Source organism: Spermophilus citellus (assembly GCF_964194105.1).
Source record: "Spermophilus citellus genome assembly, chromosome: 15".
NCBI lineage: Eukaryota > Metazoa > Chordata > Mammalia > Rodentia > Sciuridae > Spermophilus > Spermophilus citellus.
This window is the reverse complement of record NC_138195.1, coordinates 40,454,745-40,473,675: the sequence shown is the minus strand read 5'-3', so window position 1 is coordinate 40,473,675 and position 18,931 is coordinate 40,454,745. Positions and strand designations below refer to the sequence as shown.

General features: G+C 33.9%; 1 protein-coding gene across 4 annotated transcripts in view; it reads left to right on the top strand.

Moving 5' to 3' along the window:
• CTNNA3 (catenin alpha 3) overlaps nucleotides 1-18,931 on the top strand; it is a 1,724,633-nt gene that overhangs the window by 1,668,705 nt on the left and 36,997 nt on the right. For all 4 annotated transcript variants that reach the window (XM_081267908.1, XM_081267907.1, XM_081267910.1 and 1 more), the window contains exon 17: nucleotides 2,713-2,847. In XM_081267908.1, the coding sequence (XP_081124034.1) occupies nucleotides 2,713-2,847 (135 nt within the window). The remainder of the gene's footprint in view (nucleotides 1-2,712; nucleotides 2,848-18,931) is intronic.

Below are 18,931 nucleotides of genomic sequence, written 5' to 3'. Positions count from 1 at the left end.
TTCCTGTACAACTAGAAGAATGAGAAGTTATACTCCATTTACGTATGATGTGTCAAAATGCATTCAATGGTCATGTGTGACTAATTGGAACAAATTTTAAGAAGATCACATTTGCTTTTTTAAAATTTCTTACATACATGACAATAGTGGAATGCATTACATTTATAATTATCCATTAACATTTGCTATTTTTAAAAAGTTATTTTATGCAAATTCTACATGGAAAAAATAAATTCAAGAACAAGAATGTTCTACAAATCTAGGAAGCAAAGTTTTTTATCACTTATATATAAAAATATATGAGAGTAAAAACTATTTGATTTTTAAAATTTTGTTTTTATAAAATTATATGTATATAATTTATAAAACATAGCAATCAACAAAATAAAAAAGCAGCCTACAAATTGGGAAAAATATTTGCAAACCAAATATTTGATAAGCAGTTAATATACAAATAGTTCCACAGGACAAAAAAAAAAAAAGAGGGGTTTGAATGAAAGTTGTATAGAAAATATCATTGTAGATTCATGCTAATGAAGAAGAGAAAACTAAATTCAAATCAATTACTTTTAAAAATCTGAAAAATGACAACAATTACTCAGCAATAAAATCGAATAAAATCATGGTATTTGCAGGTAAATGGATGGAGCTGGAGAAGATAATGCTAAGTGAAGTTAGTCAATCCCCCCAAAACAAATGCTGCATGTTTTCTCTGATATAAAGAGTCTGACTCATAGTGGGATAGGGAGGGGGAGCATGGAAGGAATAGATGAATTCTAGATAGGGCAGAGGGGGTGGGAGGGGAAGGGAAGGGACCTGGAGTTAGCAAGGATGGTGGAATGTGATAGACACCATTATCCAAAGTACATGTATGAAGACATGAATTGGTGTCAACATACTTTATCTACAATCAGAGATATGAAAAATTGTGCTGTATATGTTTAATAAGAATTGTAATGCATTCCACTGTCATTTATTTTTTAAAAATCAATTAAAAATTTTAAAAATAATCTGAAAAACGACAACAATTAAAGCCTAATTTAAATGGTGGTGTGAATACTAGGGGTTATGCAGTTAAAGGCCTGGCAGACCAAGGAAGTACCTTATAAAGATTAGCTTCATGTCAAGGTAAAACAATGAGATGACTTGCTCTTCTTCATTGTAGGTAATTTCTTATCCGTAAATTGGGAAAAACACCTGATTGTTAGGTGCTTGACAACTGAATGAGATGATAAGCGTACATTAGTTAACCTAGCTTCTCACACAGGAAAACCTGTATGAAAACTAGCCATTATCATTCCTCCTCTTTGCCCTTCTTCCCTCTTCTCTTTCTTGCTATCCTTTTCTATCAAGTATTTATAAACATTTACAGTATTTTATGTGTTATAAGTAATCTAGAGATAATTTAAAGTACACTGCAATGATGTGTATAGGTTATATTCAAATTCTTTCCATTTTATATGAGGGAATTGAACAACCAGGAAACTGTCCCCATTGAATACTGAAGTCTGACTGTCCTGGATAAATGCAGAAATGCATGAAGTATTTTCTGGTCTTTCATCCTACCTTTTTATAACAATTTAGGTCATTAGAAAGAAAATTTTTATAACATCTTATAATCATAGAAATAATATATATTCATTTCAAGATATACAAAACACATAAAAATTGCATATCTTGTTTATTATTATTTTCATGTTTCTTTTTAGTATGTTTTGAAACCACATTCTTTTCATATAATTTGATTTAAATGTTATGTAAAATTTTAAATATTGATTTTTCTACCTTCCAAAAACATGACCCCACACCCTTTGAAAATATTTCTTGAGACTACATAACCTCACATTATACAGAAATGCATATGAATTTAGTATTTCCATTATTTAGGACATTAGGTTATTTCTAAATTTTGCTATTGTTAAGTACTGTGACAGTGAATATCTTTGCATATAAATCATGGTCTACATTTCTGTGTTCTTATGAAAATTTATTGAAAGTGGAATTAATTTAGGAAAGATTTTTAAAAATGTATAATCACTGCATAGGAAGAAGAGCACAAAGACTAAACCTTAACCCAAGATATTTACCATATTCTGATAAAGCTCAAACTGTTTTCCAAGAGTTTCTTAAGAAGATAACACAGTGTGGGAAGCTGTTTGTTGTAAAGAAATTTAATATATTTTGAAAAAAATATTTGCTGTTTCTTGGCTTTAGTTAGGTCAAAGCTGTTTTTAAGGTAGAAATTATTTCCTTTGTCTATTAATAGCTAAGAATGCTTGATGCTGAAAGTAATAGAGCATAATTTATTTCCTTGTAGTATTTATTTATTTCCACATAAATAACACAACACAGACAATGTGGAACTCTAGACCCCAAAGAGTAGTCTAATGGTAATCCTAGATGAAGAGAATGACTGCATTTTAAATATTTCTTTCCCATTTACCTAAAGATATAATCTGAAGGGTTCTAATCTTGTCATATATTAAAGGCATTTTCTTTTTATATATTAGAATTTCTTTATCATTTATTTTGCTCAAGTAATAATGAAGGTCAAAAATGAGTAAACACATCAGAATCTACATGGGAATAACCTGAGAAGTGGATGGTGTTCACTGAAAAGAAAGCTTCTTCCTTGTAAGGTATTTTTAATGACTATATTCACTCACTTTAATCTATGTTTTGCTATCTGTTTTATCTCTGATGCATATTTAGTGTCCAGATCCATCATGCAAACAGGACCTGCTGGCCTATCTGGAACAAATAAAATTCTACTCCCATCAACTGAAAATCTGCAGCCAAGTTAAAGCTGAGATCCAGAACCTGGGGGGAGAGCTCATCATGTCAGCTGTGAGTACTGAGGGGCACGTGCTCCTTCACAGGTGAAGGTGCTTGAAACAGAGCACCTACACCCCTGCTAACACCACCAAACCTGTTAGATAAACTCACATTAGAACAAACTGTCAGAGTTTGTATAAAAGTACATGTAACTAAACTAATAGGTAGATACAACTTATTTTTATTTACTTCAGAAATTAAAGAATAAATCACATTTTATAAACCACTAGAATGAGAAATGCATGGTAAGTTAGAGCACAGTTTTCAGACTTCAGAGAAGGTACAGATGCAATTCTGATTAAATACTGTAATCTTTATAAAAATCAATGAGGGGCTGCAAATCAATACCATGATTACTTTATTGCTATTAATTGATATCCATTTTTCACATATTCATTTATATCATATGGAAATTAAGGGCTTGAGATTTTTAGAAAATTTCTGAATTTACTTTTAGAAGTGGAGTATGATAAAACAGATTTAGAGGAGTTTGTGTAAATTCTTTGATGGCTTTGAGTTTGAACCTGCTTTTAAATTACTGTGGTAGAAATAAAATCTAACTTTTCTCTTCATCTCTTAATAACAGTGAATCATTTCTCTAGAGCAGGTATGGTAATAAAATAATATTTGATATCTATATTAGATTCAGTTATCAGTGACTTTGGAAAGGACATGGAGGAAGATTATAAATATAAGTTAAAATGAAACGGTATGAACATTCTAAGAACTTACATTCCTGAGAACAAATTTTTAAAAATTACAGCAATGTACTTATAAATTTGTGACATTTAAGGTCTCTACGTCCTGGCATTGAACTTTTTCTCAAGGAATTAATGTTCTTGAATAGAATATAACTGCAAAAACATAAGCAAAAGACCATCATCAAGGGTAGAAGGAAGAAAATTAATCCTTACTGTCTCTTGCCTGTATTTTATCTCAATCTTCACAATAGTATGCCAGACAGATATTTTATTTGCTTGTTTTGTTTTCTTTAATATATGAAAAAATGAAATTCAGAAAGGTTAAAGAGCTTCCCCAAGACAATGCTAGTAATTGCAGATCTGGAGTTTATCTTCAAAGGTCTGTGCTTTCGCTGCTAAGGTGAACAATCTTGTATCTATGGAGAACCTGAAGAGCACAAGTCAAAGTGGAAATTATATTGTGGGATTGCTTTCTATCTTATAAAGATTAATTTCCCTCATATGCAAATTTTACAAAAACAAATTTAGATATATAATCTGTGTAATACTGGTGCCCTTTGATTTTTCAAAGGAGAATGACATATTTCAAGTAGTCATAAGTCATGTAAACAGAAATATATGTGTATAGATACAAATATAATACATAAATAAAGACCTATATAAATGCATCCAAATATAAATACAATCCCTATGGGTATGCATTTCAGGTGTTTCTTGAATTATGGGATTCTATTCTGATCAACCCATTGTAAATTGAAAATATCCTGAGTTAAAATGAATTTAATACATCTATCCTACTGAATATCATAGCTTAACCTAGTTTACCTTAAACATGCTCAGAATACTTATAATAGTCTGCAGTTGAGCAAAGTCATCTAACACAAAGCCTATTTTGTAATAATGTGTTGAATATATCCTGTAACTTATTGAATATACCTGTATCCAGAAAATGGTGCTAACATAATACATTGTAAAGTATCAGTTATCCTTCACCCTCATGATCATGTGGCTGATTGGTAGCCTAGTTTCCAAGATGTAACCACACATTGTGATCCAAGAAAAGATCCGAACAAATTTTGATTATTTGTTTCACTTTCCTATTATCTGAAAGTTAAAAAAATTGTAAGTCAAATCATCATAAGTCATGAACCATATATATATATATATGTAAAATTTACATATGTACTGGGAATATATATGTATATGTATATATATATATATATACACAACATATTTACAGATAAAATATTAGACATGAGATATTTAAAATTTACAATTTATGATTTGAAAATTGATTCATTAGCTGGCACAGTGGTGCACATGCCTGTAATACCAGTGACTCAGGAGCCTGAGGCAGGAGGATGGCAAGTTCAAAGTCATCCTCAGCAACTTAGTGAGGCCCTAAGCGATTTAGTGAGACCCTGTCTCAAAATAAAAAATAAAAATTCTCAGCATGTGGTTCAGTGTTGTAGCCCCACTGGATTCAATCCCCTGTACCAAGTGTGTGTGAGGAAGAAACCCCATATCCATTGGTAGTCATTCCACTGCCCTGAACAACACACATTCCTATCCTGAAGCTTCTATGCAACCAATAATCTACATTCTGTCTCTATAGATATTTGGAGTGACTATTTCAACAACAGATAAAATAGACTTGAGAACAAAAAGTATTAAACTGGGTATAGTGATACATGCCTGTAATCCCAATGACTCAGGAGGCTGAGATAGGAGGACTGCAAATTCAAAGCCAGCCTTAGTAAGGCCCTAAGCAACTTAGCAAGACCCTGTCTCAAAATAAAAAGCATTTAAAAAGGGCTAGAGATGTAGCTCAGTGTAAAGCACCCCCACATTAAATCCCTACTATCATAAAAATGGGGGGAGGGGAGTTTGAAAACAGAAGTTGACTCAGTAAAAGGAGGAATAGCATTGCAAATGCAGATAAATAAATATAAATATATATGTAATACATATATGTATACACACATATATTAAACTTCATTGTATCTACATTTTGAACTATAAGGCATCCAGTCTTAACTTCTCATTTTACATTATACTACTTTAAATATGTTAAAAATATATATTTATTTGGAGACAAATGTCTGTCTTGTTTTGATTTTTTTTCATTTTCACACACCATCCTTAATAATGTTTAATATTATATGCATGAATGAATATGGCATAAGGAATCTCACTTTATGTATAATAATAATGCACCAATATATTTTTTTAAATTTTAAAACCCAGTAGTTTTAGGAAAATATAAATATTATTTTCTTAATATCTGCCACTCTCTTGTGTTTTCTAAACATAGCTTACAAAAAAATTTTGATAGAAGGCCAGATTTTATATAAATGTTAAAATATATTACTGTTAATTATCCCAGTAAAATATATTCTTCTCTAGGAGTACAGATATAGTTTGTATTCCTATTTGGTATGATGATTCAAATTCATGAACTTTACATATTTTACAGATAGATGAGGCAGGAGCAATTTAGAATCTACAATTTACAATTTAAAAGCTGAGTCATTATATTTAAGGAAGCATAGCATTGCAAATGCAGAGCTATTTGTCATTATTTTGCCCACAATTTCCCATTAGAAAAAATAAATCTGCAAAAAGAGAATGTCTCTTTTCACAGTCTTCACTGAATCTGTACATAGGTAGATCCTAGAAACTTTAAACATACATTTCATTTATGTGTGTCCACGTACCTTACTTTATTTCCTCAGTGACCCTGAGTTCTTGTCTCCCCCACACCTTCATCTTTAAATTGTGAAGATCTAATTTATTTTTATATGAGATCTCTTGTAAAGTACTAAGCATAATTTTAAAGTGGAAAAACTCATTAAGAAGTTCGGAAATTTGGTATTCAAAACTGCAAACTATTCAAAGTTCACTAAATAAAGTTTGCATTTCAAGATCAGATTCATGAATCAATGCCTTTAGTAAATACATTTTATTTAAAAGAAGTAAATGCGAATGAGATACATTCCTGAAACGAATGGGCAGAATATATTCTGGGTCTGGAGTGTTAGGGTTTAGGATAAAGAACATGAATTCATAATGTAAAAGAATTTGAAAGCTATTTAATTTAAATTATTTTCCAGTCATTCTTACATCTATACTGGAAGTACTTGCCCTGTACATACATGTCTTACCTGTAAGGAAAGCAAAGTGTAGTTAGTTCCAATCTTTTACTATGGATTGAGTACCCTTTGTGGGCCAAGCATAGTAAAACATCTGAAGGATGCAAAGATGAGTACGTAGTGTCTTTGTCTACAATGTTTAAATACATACAAAATTAAGAAACATAAAATATTCCTAAGCATACAAAATTAATTCCAGAACAATGTAATAAACTATAAAATAGCAGTATGTACAAATGCACATAGTTTAACTGGGAAGGGAATAATTAATTCCTGAATGGTGTAGAGTATGCCAGAAAAAGCTCTATAAGTGGCTTGATTCTAAATTAGGCCTGGATGAATAAGGAGAAAAACAAATGTGTAGTTATGAGAAAAGAGAAGGAGAAGAATTCAAAGCAGAAGGGCTGAACAAGATAAAAAGAAATAAAAAAGATGTGTAGTGTTATGCAAGTGACAATCAGTGTGATGTGACTGAAGACACTTTTGCTTGTATTGTCAAGAGTATGGTGAGGCTCAGTAACACAGCAGAAGCTGTAAAGGAAATGGGGGTGTTCAAAAAGGATCTTTTCTAACATTTACCTTCACACTAGAGACAATCGATTTTTTTTTTTTTGTAATTTTGAGAAGGGTCATAAATAGATCTATGTATTTGGAAATTAACTGTTTTTGATAAGGTGGTAATAGATTGGAGAGATGAGGGGCTGGAGGGTAGAGGCCTATTTAGAAAAAAACAAACAAACAAACAAAAAGTCCAAGTAAGAACCTGAATTTAGGCAATCTTGGTGATCACAACAAGGAATGTATCTATACAAGAAAAAATTCTAAGGATAAAGTCTTAGGAACAATGGTCTACTGGGTATTTATAGAGAAGAAATATGAAAAATTAAGACTTGTACTAAGGTTTTGGGCTTTGATAGCTTACTTCATCAACAGTGACATCACTAACTAAAACCTACACATGGAAGGATGACCAGATTAGGAGAGGTAAGGAAACACACTTGAGTTTTGTTAGTTGAATTTAGGTAACTCAGCAACATCCAAAGAGAAAGATACAGGAATTATATATATTTTTCTAGAACTTTGGAAAGAGGTAAAAGAGAAATAGGTGGAACCATCCAGTAAGATTATACTGGATAAGATTTAAAAAAACTGAGATATCAAGAGCAATGTTTTATTTCTATAAAGTGATTTCATATAGCTTTCTCCGATATAGAGACTTCATTTGGCAGTTTAAACAAATAGTGAGTTGACTGTCTTCATAGAGATAAGTCTGAGCACTGCCACGCCAGGATTGCTATGGCAGCTACAAAACCACCAGGGACATAGGCACCTTTGTGTTTCTGCCTTCTAGCTTTCATTATTATCAAGGTAAAAAATGTGGCTTCTCTAGTTCTATTAATGCCTTTTATATTCCAGACAGTAAGAACAAAGAGGAACAGAAGCAAACATTCCTTGCATCATTTTAAAGGGCCTTCTGGGAATTCCATTTCAAATGCATTCTCTAACATACTATTGTCTACAGCTTAGTCATAAGCTATATACCTAACTGCAAGGAGTGCTGCAAAACGTGGATATTTTTGTTTATTTGTTTTAATAAATAAAACATTGCTTGGACACAATGCTTTCCTCAATGTAATCAAAATTTTGTTTCTATGAAACGAAATGAATATTGAGTGGCAACTAACTCTATCAAGTAATGATCAGAATTGTAGTAGTACTCACTTATATTGTACTTATCTGCTTTTTAATGCATATTCCCCTAGAGACAATCAAGTTCTTGAATACTTTTTTGTGTGCGTGTGTGTGTGTGTGTGACTGAAGGTGCAGTAGTAGTCAATGACTACAAATGGTGTAGATAACTCAGTTTAGAAGTTATCTTAGTATCTTTTCCAATGTAATTGACAGCAATACAGTAAAGGAAAAAATTATACCATGTGAATTGACTACTGAGTAAGCAGTGACAGAAAAAACATGGTAGCATAGAAAAACATAGAGTTTTAAGCTGAGGGGAGTGAGAGAAAGTTAGAAATGAACTTGATGGTCCAGGCAGGTAGAATTGCTAAAAGCCGTATCATTTTGGGGAAGTGTAGCATTGTTATGGTTTGGATATGAGGTGTTCCCCAAAAGCTCATGTGTGAGATCATACAAGAAGGTTCAGAGAAGAATGACTGGGTTATGAGAGCTTTAACCCAATCTGTGAATTAATCACCTGCTGTGATTAATTGCATGGTAACTGAAGGCAGGTAGTGGGTGGCTACAGGAGGTGGGCCATTTGGGGCATGGCTTCAGGTTATATATTTGTATCCAGCAAGTAGAGATCTGTCTTTCTCTGCTTCCTAATCATCAAGTGAACTAGTTCCCTCTGTTACACTTTTCTGCCATGTTATTCTGCCACATCTCAAGCCCAGAGGAATGGAGCTGGCAGTCTATGGACTGAGATCTCTGAAACCGTGAGCTTTCAAATAAATTTTTCCTTCTCTACAGTTGTTCTGGTAGGGTCTTTAAGTCACAGGGGTGAAATAGCTGTTTAAAACAATCATTTTTATTTACATACTTTTTAAGACAGCAGAGATTGAGATATTTTTAGGCAATGAGTCTGAAACACCAGAAGAGAATGAATCTATGAAAAATTGGGACTATAATTGATGGAATGAAGTGTTAAGCAAGTGTGAGGGGGTGGGGATGGAAGAGGTAGAAATATTACATTTGGTAAAAAGAACTTTTTTTCCTGAGCTAGAATAAAGATGGATGAAGATTTAATCACATTTAAAGACAGATGAATGGAAAGTTTAAAAACTTATTGCTACTAGATCTCATACTTTGATAAAAAGGGAGGAGTAGTTTTTGTTGTTAAGAATTGAGTGTTCTTTCAAACTTTCATTTTCGCAACAAAACAAAGACATCCATATCTTCAATCACTTTTCAACATTTGCTTAGAAGTAGAAATAACCTAAGTTAGCACCAATGATTTGAGGTGGTGAATAGAGACACTATATGCTGGACATTATTCTACCAGAGCCAAATTCCAGGACATAGCCCTTCGTAAAATCTGTCTCAGCTTCAGTTTTTCCAAGGAAATAAAGGCATTGTGACCTTCTGAGTTCTGTCTTCTCTCAAAGAAAAAGTAAAATTTTAATTAAAATGGCAAAGAAACACAAATTGACAAATTAAACATATTGCTATAGTTCAGTCTCCATAACCACCTTGATTGTGAATGTCCTAAATGAGTAGAACAAAAGTGTAACTATATGAAATTTCAAATATACCTGATTTCCTAAAGGCATTCTCATAAATTCTTCATCAGTTGTTTATCTATTGTCCTTATACACCGTGCCCAATAGAAAAAAAAAAATTATACTTTGTGAAAGGGAGCTTGCCTTAAAGAAATAAACATCATTATACTCTATCTTGTATATATGAAAAAGAAAATTCAGGAGGAAAAAAAGGAAATAATGGATGGCTCTAAACTCTTAAAATTACCCTTTCCCCGAATGTCATGCAAATTTTTTATATTCCTTAAAAATTGATTAATTACATAATCACTAGGTTTTGTAGACTTACTTTAATGTGTTTAATTGTACTCTAATACCCTTAGGTAGGTATGCCAAGGCCACAATTTTAAAAATTAGATAAATAAATGAAACCAATTAGTAGGAGGAAAAGATCAGCACAATTGAAAATTTGCCAAGAAGCTGCAACTCAGCTTTAGCAGAAATCAAGGAGCAGTGTGCATCAATTAGAAATCATAGGGAATAGCAATAACACAGCTATTGACCAAAAGAGCCACTAGGGCCTACAGAACTCAGGCAATCAAGTACTTACAGAATAACTTAGTAGGTTAATGTGCTTACTACAGTAAGGGAATTCGTTAATGAGCTTTCTGAAAGTAGTATAATCATTTGTAGGCATCAAAAAATTGAGAAAACTAAACAAAATGTTTTGAAAATTAAATAAAATATTTATAGATAAAAAGAAGGAGGGGGATAAATATGAAATAGAAGTTTGGGGGCAGGGATCAAAAGAAATGAAGGAAAAAGGACTGAGGAGGAGGAGAAAACAAAAAAAAAGACTGAAGTTTAAAATTTTTTTTTACCTGGCTTATTTAATTCTATGAAGTGTTTTGTTCTTTGTATAGTTAATTTTGTAACACCAAGTAGGAGACATATGGAATTAAAAAGACCCTTGTCAATCAGAAAACATAATTTCAAAACAAAATATGCATGGAGGGATGTTGCTTTCTTTTTGTATTGCAAAGTAATAAAACAACTAAAAATTTCTCTGGTTGGATAAGTCAACTGATATAGTGAATTAAATTTTCTTGAGAATGTTGATTGTGCAATGCTTGAAAGGAACCTTAAAAACTATTTATAACTATCTCAAATTAATTTTACACACAATGAAATAGGTCAGGGACGTTAATGACTTGCTTCAGTCCACAAAAGTACTTATTGGAAGAATCGGGACAAGAATCTAGGTTTCTGTTTTCTTTACCCATTGTCAGTGAATATAATCCCTTCTGACCTCTCAGTGAGTTTAGTGGTAGGGTGAGTGGAGGCTATATTAAGACACCCAGCTGCCATGGTGGCTAAGGAATACTTTTAATTGAAAGATGTGGGGAAGCACTGACTAAAGCAAGTATTAATTGATAATAGTGATGGTATAATGAATCTGAATTCTTAAGAACAACTGACTAGAAAACAGTCTCAAAATGAGGAGCTCACAGGAGATGACAGGAACACATCTGGACTCCAAGATAGGAGACCTTGGTAAATGTAGACATTCATCTCTTTTGGTCTGTTTCTTCATGTATGTATAATCTAAGGTTTAGGATAGAATGTGTTTTGTGGTTCCTTCCAAGTCAAAATTTCTATAGTATAAGGTCTGGTAGTGATGCCACCTGCTTCACTCTTCTTACTAAGGATTGCTTTGGCTATTCTGGGTCTGTTGTTTTTCCAGATGAATTTTATGATTGCTTTTTCTAGAATTTCTCATCTTACTCTCTCCTGTTATTCTTTTCTCTTCCCAGTTTCTATACAAAACACCCTCTTGGTACCAATCGGCCAATTATGTCATGAGATAGAAGGCAGTATCATTTTGTTTTGATTTGTTTTAAAAGTGTAGGGTGACAACTTTGCTTAATCTGTGGCAGTGAGAATGAAATCAGAAGCTACAGGAGTTACCTGCTAATTGCAAATGTAGAGAAAGGTGATATGTATATATATAAATATGTATATATAAAAACAAAAATATTGTTTGTGATTTTAGGATTGATTTGACACGACTTTAATGAGACTTTAATGTCATCTTTTTTTTTTAAAGAGAGAGTGAGAGAGGAGAGAGAGTGAGAGGAGAGAGAGAGAGAGAGAGAGAGAATTTTTTTAATATTTCTTTTTTAGTTCTCGGCGGACACAACATCTTTGTTGGTATGTGGTGCTGAGGATCGAACCCGGGCCGCACGCATGCCAGGCGAGCGTGCTACCACTTGAGCCACATCCCCAGCCCTTTAATGTCATCTTCTGTTACAGAGATAGACAAAAATTAAACATCTGGATGAGTCATACACACAAAATGGTGGCTACGAGAAAGAAAGAAATGGAGGGGAAAGGAAAAAAGTAATATGGGCATTTCCATGGTCAAGTTTACTTGTATTATAATTGCTATATTCTTGTTTTTGTGTTAAAAGTTCTATATTATTCAAAGAAATATATCAGAAGAATTTTAAGACTAAAGAAAAGAATTGGCTTGTTACCATTGCTTAGAGCAGAAGAGAGGGGATTAATTATGTCTATCATGTGCTAAGCAACCTGAACTATATAACTTCAAAGCCAGAGGTAAAGGAGGAGCCATGAAACTGAGCAAGATGTATTTGACAATTGCAGAATGGAGCCAATTCCCCCATTAGGCAAAGTGCAGCAGAAGAAAAGAGCAGAGCTGGATGCAGACATCCTGATGCTCATGGGCTTGGTTGGAAGCCAGAGAGAAAGGGGCATGGGAGAAAAGGAGAGGAAAGCAAAAATCAAGTTGCTAAATATTGTATAACAGTAAGGTGCTGGCATTAAAATACATAAAGTCAGGGATAAAGGCAGAACTGAAGGAAGAAGAAAAAGGGCACAAACTGGCCTTGGTAACAATTGCAAAGTCATCATTGCAGCCCTGACTCCATACTGCATTTATGCTTGTTATTGTGTAATATAAGGTACACTAGCAAAGGTCATGGGGAAAAAGCTCCTGTGAGTGTGTGAGGGTGCATGAGTGTGTGTGAGGGTGTGTGAGGGTGTATGTGTGTGTTTCTTTGCAAAATTGATGCCACTCCATGCTTTCCTCATAATGATTTGTAAAGTGCAAATCATATGAATAGTAAATCAATAATTGGTAGTAACAGATATTAAATATTGATTTTTTTAATGCTTTCAAGAGTTTCTAATTCTTGGCACTCTTGACATTTGGGGTCTAGCTATTTCCTTGTTGGTGAGACTGTCCTGTACATTGTAAATTGTTAATAACATCCCTGGACTCTATGATGCTGGCGACACCTTCCCTTACCTGGCAATTCACCTATTTTCCACCTGCTGTGGAGTACTGGCTGCTAACATCACATATATGCTCCTTTCTCTGGATAATTGTCTCCAGCTAAACAGGAGCCAATGTGTCTGTGAGGTTAAGCCCTATTACCCCTGCATGCCCTGGCAGCCTGTAACAAGTGACTGACTGACAAAAGGATAAAAAGGTTGCACTACTTGCCTCCAGATCTTATCAACTTTTCTGCAATTTTCCAGCCCCCTATAGCATCCGGCCATCTCTGGCTGAGATTAATGATGCCCTTATTTGGCTGTAGCCCCTCTCCCATGCTTCTTTCTTCTTTCCTCTTCTCCTCAAAAGAGACTTAGTATATCACATGCACAACTTTCTCTCAGGCTCTTTTCATGGGTACCTCCTAAAGAGACAAATGATACTATCCTGTGTCCTTTACTGTCACTTACTTCATAGATGGAAAAGAGATGACAGGAGAATTTGCTGAATTTGGTGAATACTCCTCTCTTATTGACACGCTCATATATATTATTTTATCCTCTCAACAGTGCTACCAGTAAACTCATGGTATTTTGTTGACAAGAAAACAAAGGCTAATAAATGAATATGACTTGCCAAATGTCACATGGTTAGTAAGTGATGGAGTGAAAATGTGAACACAGGCTTTAGTTTCAGCTCCTTGTGTCATTCCACACTAACACATATTTATTCTCATTTTTCCAGCCCTGAAATAACAATGCAGAGCTGAGTAAACAAGTTTTCTATTCTCTAGGAGTTCAGTTAGAAAGAAAAGACAAGCAAAAATAATACCATATAATGTTTACATTACAAATGAAGTTTGTATTCTTCTAGCTTCAGATAATATGTACATTTCAGAAATCAAGAAAAATATCAAAATTAGAAACTAAAGTTAAAATCACATCCTGAGAATTTTTTGAAGTATACAAACTTAAGTCTGTGGCTCTAGGTCAGTAAATTAAACTGAAAAGTAGCAATTAATTCTAGTAAATAGTAATTATTGTTTGATGAGAGATAGCATAGGTGTTTATGAGTGAAAAGATATCATTCTTTAAATATTTTTTATATAATATCATTATTTGATTAACAATTGGTAACATGATGGACAATGTCTTAATCAAAGAATCAATAAGAGACTGAAATGTTCAAATGAGCATTTCTTACACTGACCCTCAATAAAAGCTGAAGTTACAACATTAAATCACAATTTATCCAAGGCTTTTCAGCAGGGAGTTTTGATAATATGGTCTGGAAATACTGCTTTCTGATGATTTAGTAGAACACAAAAATAACACTGACAACCCTAGGGGAACAAGTGCATTAAGTTGTTTCTTTGCAATATTAGATATCTCAAGGAAGCTCTTGGTCAAGCCCATGGGTCACAGGCAATTTGTGGTTGAATTTTCTGATAATATTCAGTGTTTTTCAAAGAGATTCATACTCTTTATATACATCCGTACATTGTATAAACATTGAGCACCTACTCTTTGTGTGTGTTTGCAACTGTGCATGTGTGTTTGTGTGCACATGATATTACATTTTATTGCTGGTGGCAAAACTGATGCTCTCTCATGACAATTTTAGAAGCTCGATTATACTTTCAACTGCATGTAGAGGGCAAGTTCAATTATCTCCTAATTGGAAGCGAATTGTTTTTAATCTAGCCTCAGGTTCAGCATGACGTAACATGACAAAGAAGATGTACAACAAGAAAAAATGATGTTTAAACACTAGAATTACTCAAGTTTGACTAGGCTGTGCTAGCATACAAACATCTCCCAATTGCAGTGATTTAAAACAACATTTTTTTTTCTTTTGCTCACAGTTTAATAGTATTTGGTAGAAAACATTTATCTACATTGTTACTAATGGACCAGGTATATGTATTTTCTAAAATCTCACTGTGAATACTTCTGTCACCTCTGCACAAAAAGTATGGAAGTGTTGGTCACTGGCTGATAAATATTTTCCCAGAGGGAAATAGGATATCACATGTAAGCTTATCTTAATGTCTAGCACATAGCAGCACATAACAGGTGGTCATTAAATACCGCCTGGTAGAAGTGACAGCAGTGGTGGCAGTCATAGTAATAGTAATGACACTAGCTAATGTGAGATTATATAAATTTCATTATATAGTGATCTTATTTATTGATACATTTAATCAAATTTTATATTAGTTATTTCAAGTTATGTTTAAAGGAAGAAAGCAAGGAAAATATTCTCCGTTTAGTAGGATCATTTCTTACATATCATAAAATTGCTTATTGTTCATCCCTGTTAATCAGCAGCACTTTATATATGCTCAGAAGCAAAAAAAAAATCATTTTTGTTTATATACCAAGAATAGAGTTTGGTTCATTCCTGGCTGATAAGTAGTGGGTGAATTTTATAGTCTTAAGCTGTCATTAATGTATCTAGCATAAGGTTAAAGCTCCTCAGAGAGAGAGCTAGATTTTACCTGGTACCAATGGTAATAGTATTAACCCTAGTTTTGAAGAAAAATTGGCATAAAAATATTTTATTCAATATTTGAGCGTATATAAATGACACATATTTAGTATTATGTAATTATAAGATAAAGTTGAACTTCAGTTACCCCAAAAGTTAAAGAAGCTATTTGAGCCCAATTAACACTTCTGGTAACATGGACTTTTAAGATGTTGGAGAGAATACAATAGCCAACATCTTATAGAAATGTTTAGGAGCAGTAAGAATGAATTTAAAAAGAGTTGTTTTGGACAATAGATGCCAAAAATCTCCAGCAAAGTAAATTCTCTGAATTGAATAGACTGAAGTTTTTTTACAGAATATGTGAGCTAAATCATAAAAAATTGAGAGAATTTGGTTAGTTGTTGAAGAAAAAGTTCTGCACAACTGACCTGAAAATATAAATTGCCTTCAAATGGAAGATAATGTTTTTAATAATAGATCAAGAAACATCTGTTTGGATTAGGAAATGGTGTGGGTATAGAGCCACATAATCACTAACATTCTGACAGCATAATTTGTATGTTTGTGTGTCTGATAGAGAGAGAGTGACTGAAAGAGACAGAGGCAGAGATGGACTGACAGGTAGAGAGAATAAATGCTATCACTAGGTTTCATCAAGCTCAAAAGTTCTGTGATTATATTCAGAGTTAAAGGAATGTAGGGAAATATATGTATTCCTGTCTAAGTACATGAAATTGCATGCTTATTAATTTTAAGCATTAATATTTGAAATGCATTTACTTTAAATATCTTTACCAAAGAAATCTCCATGGAAGTTCTTACTATTATAATTCTGTCAACACGGTAACTGAAATGTAGAGGAGTAGTAACATATCCAAGGTCACCAAGCTATTCAGAGGCAAAGTGCGCTGATACATGCTTGTAATCCCGGATTGTCATGACTCAGTAGGCTGAGGCAGGAGCATCACAAATTTCAGGCCACCTTCAGAAACTGAGTGAAACCCTGTCTCAAAACAGAAATAAAAAGGACCAGGAATGTGGCTCAATGATATAATGTCCTGTACTCAATGCACAGTAAGAGGGGACAAAATTAAGGAATCACAATGAAATCTTGAACCCAATCTTCTGATTCTAAAGCATGTAAAATTAATGCTAAGTTGCCCAGTGGAAGATACAGAAGCCTTAGTGAAAGTGTAAAATTAAGCAGATGCAGATTTCACGTCTTTCCCTTTGAGCAGTTGGAGGATGTTTCCATGATGGGCTTCTGATCTTTCACTTCTGTAATAAGTATAATGAGTGATGATGGCAATGAAAACTCGCACTTATTAAACTTTAATTAATGACCAAAATGGTATATGAATCCCTTACATATATTATTTTAGTCTTTCCATCAGTGAGAAGAGTTTCATTATTATCCCCATCTTATAGATGAGAGACTAAGGCTCAGAGAGCCAAGGAACAAGGAAGAAGGCACACACCTTTTCACTTTTGCTTCACCTCCATCTCCATTTCCCTTTCATCTGAAAACAGTCCTGAAAGCCCCCAACAGGTAGCAATCGTGACAGAAATAAAATCTGTTGGTCTGTTCCTATGAACGCTGAGTTATTCCAGTGTTATATTCGGAAGCAGACAACTCTGAACACACCAGAATCATCATCATAGTTCTTCACGTTCACACCTTTCTGGAGTGGAATTTAAAATAGCATTAGAGCTCAGAAGTATTATGCCTATCCTTCATCAGCTATCAATCCAATTCTTTCAAGGAAAGGACACCGAAGGCATTTCTGTCCAGAGCTAGTCATTAAAATAAAATTAAAACTAACATGCTGATATGTGTTTCAGTGCCAGACTTTGCTTAAAAGCACCATTGATTATTTATGGTAATGAAAAATTCCAGTCATTTTTCACAATTGGGCCAATAAGAACCTTTGAACTTTTGGTCATTTCTATATCTTCTTTACATCTCATCTTGTGGATGGTTGTGTATGAGTGTGCATGGGTGTGTGCGTGCACACACAATATATATTCGTAGTTATTACTATACCTCTTTGACCTTTATTTGGTCTCTTTTGTGCCTTAATCAATTACTGGAGTCTATGAAATAAGCCTCCCCTTTGTACCATTTAATTTAATTAGACCTCTCATTTGAACTCTTGCTGGGTCAATATTTAGTTCCTTGCCTGTATTCTGGGGACATCCTGAAACCTTCTGTACATTAGCTAAATGGCTTAATATGCACAAGCTGAATGCTTTGGTTTGCATTTTATGCCCCTATAAAATATTCAAGGCAGGGCTGGGGTTGTGTCTCAGTGGTAGAACTCTTGCCTAGCACACGAGAACCTGGTTCGATCCCCAACACCACATTAAAAAAAAAAAACGAAATAAACAAAATAAATGTATTGTGTCCATCTACAACTAAAATACTTAAAAAAAATATCCAAGGGATGCTGCTACAAATATCTCCACTTCACCTTCCCCCTGACTTGTGCTCCTCCATGGTTGACATAGTATTTCCTTTTTCTGGATGGTAACTTATGCTGGAACAGAAGGGAAAGCAGTCCTTGGCATTGTCCCACTAATTTTGTTTGTAGAGCTGTTTCTCTTACGTAGCATTTTCAAATAGCCCCATTATGCATCTGCTTCTCCACCTGGGAGCACTAGCCATGCCAGGTGCAATACCATGGATGACATAATTTTGCCTGATGGCATTAAGTGCTTTGGAATATATTGCAAAGAAAGAGAAGGTAACAAATGGAGTTCCAGAGCAACCCCAGGTTGTTTCTTTTTGGAGGGGGTCAGTGCAAATAGTAGGACTGTTTATGGTCTGTGTAGGGAATGATGATTTGAAAGCCAGGAAGTGTTGCCTGCTAATTTGCGCAGCAAGACTGAAGAATCTGCCTTTGCCCACATTTCAGAATTTAAGGGGCTTTTCAAGAAAAATGGATTTTGTTTTAGCAGCAATTCCTAAGGACACTTACATAAGGCACATTTATATGAATATAAAGAATATATCAGGGCTGGGGATGTGGCTCAAGTGGTAGTGCACTCGCCTGGCATGCGTGCGGCCCGGGTTCGATCCTCAGCACCACATACCAACAAAGATGTTGTGTCCGCCGAGAACTAAAAAATAAATATTAAAGATTCTCTCTCTTTCTCTCTCACTCTCTCTTTAAAAAAAAAAAGAATATATCAAACACACATACATACACACATACATAAATTGGTTGGTCATAGAGACAT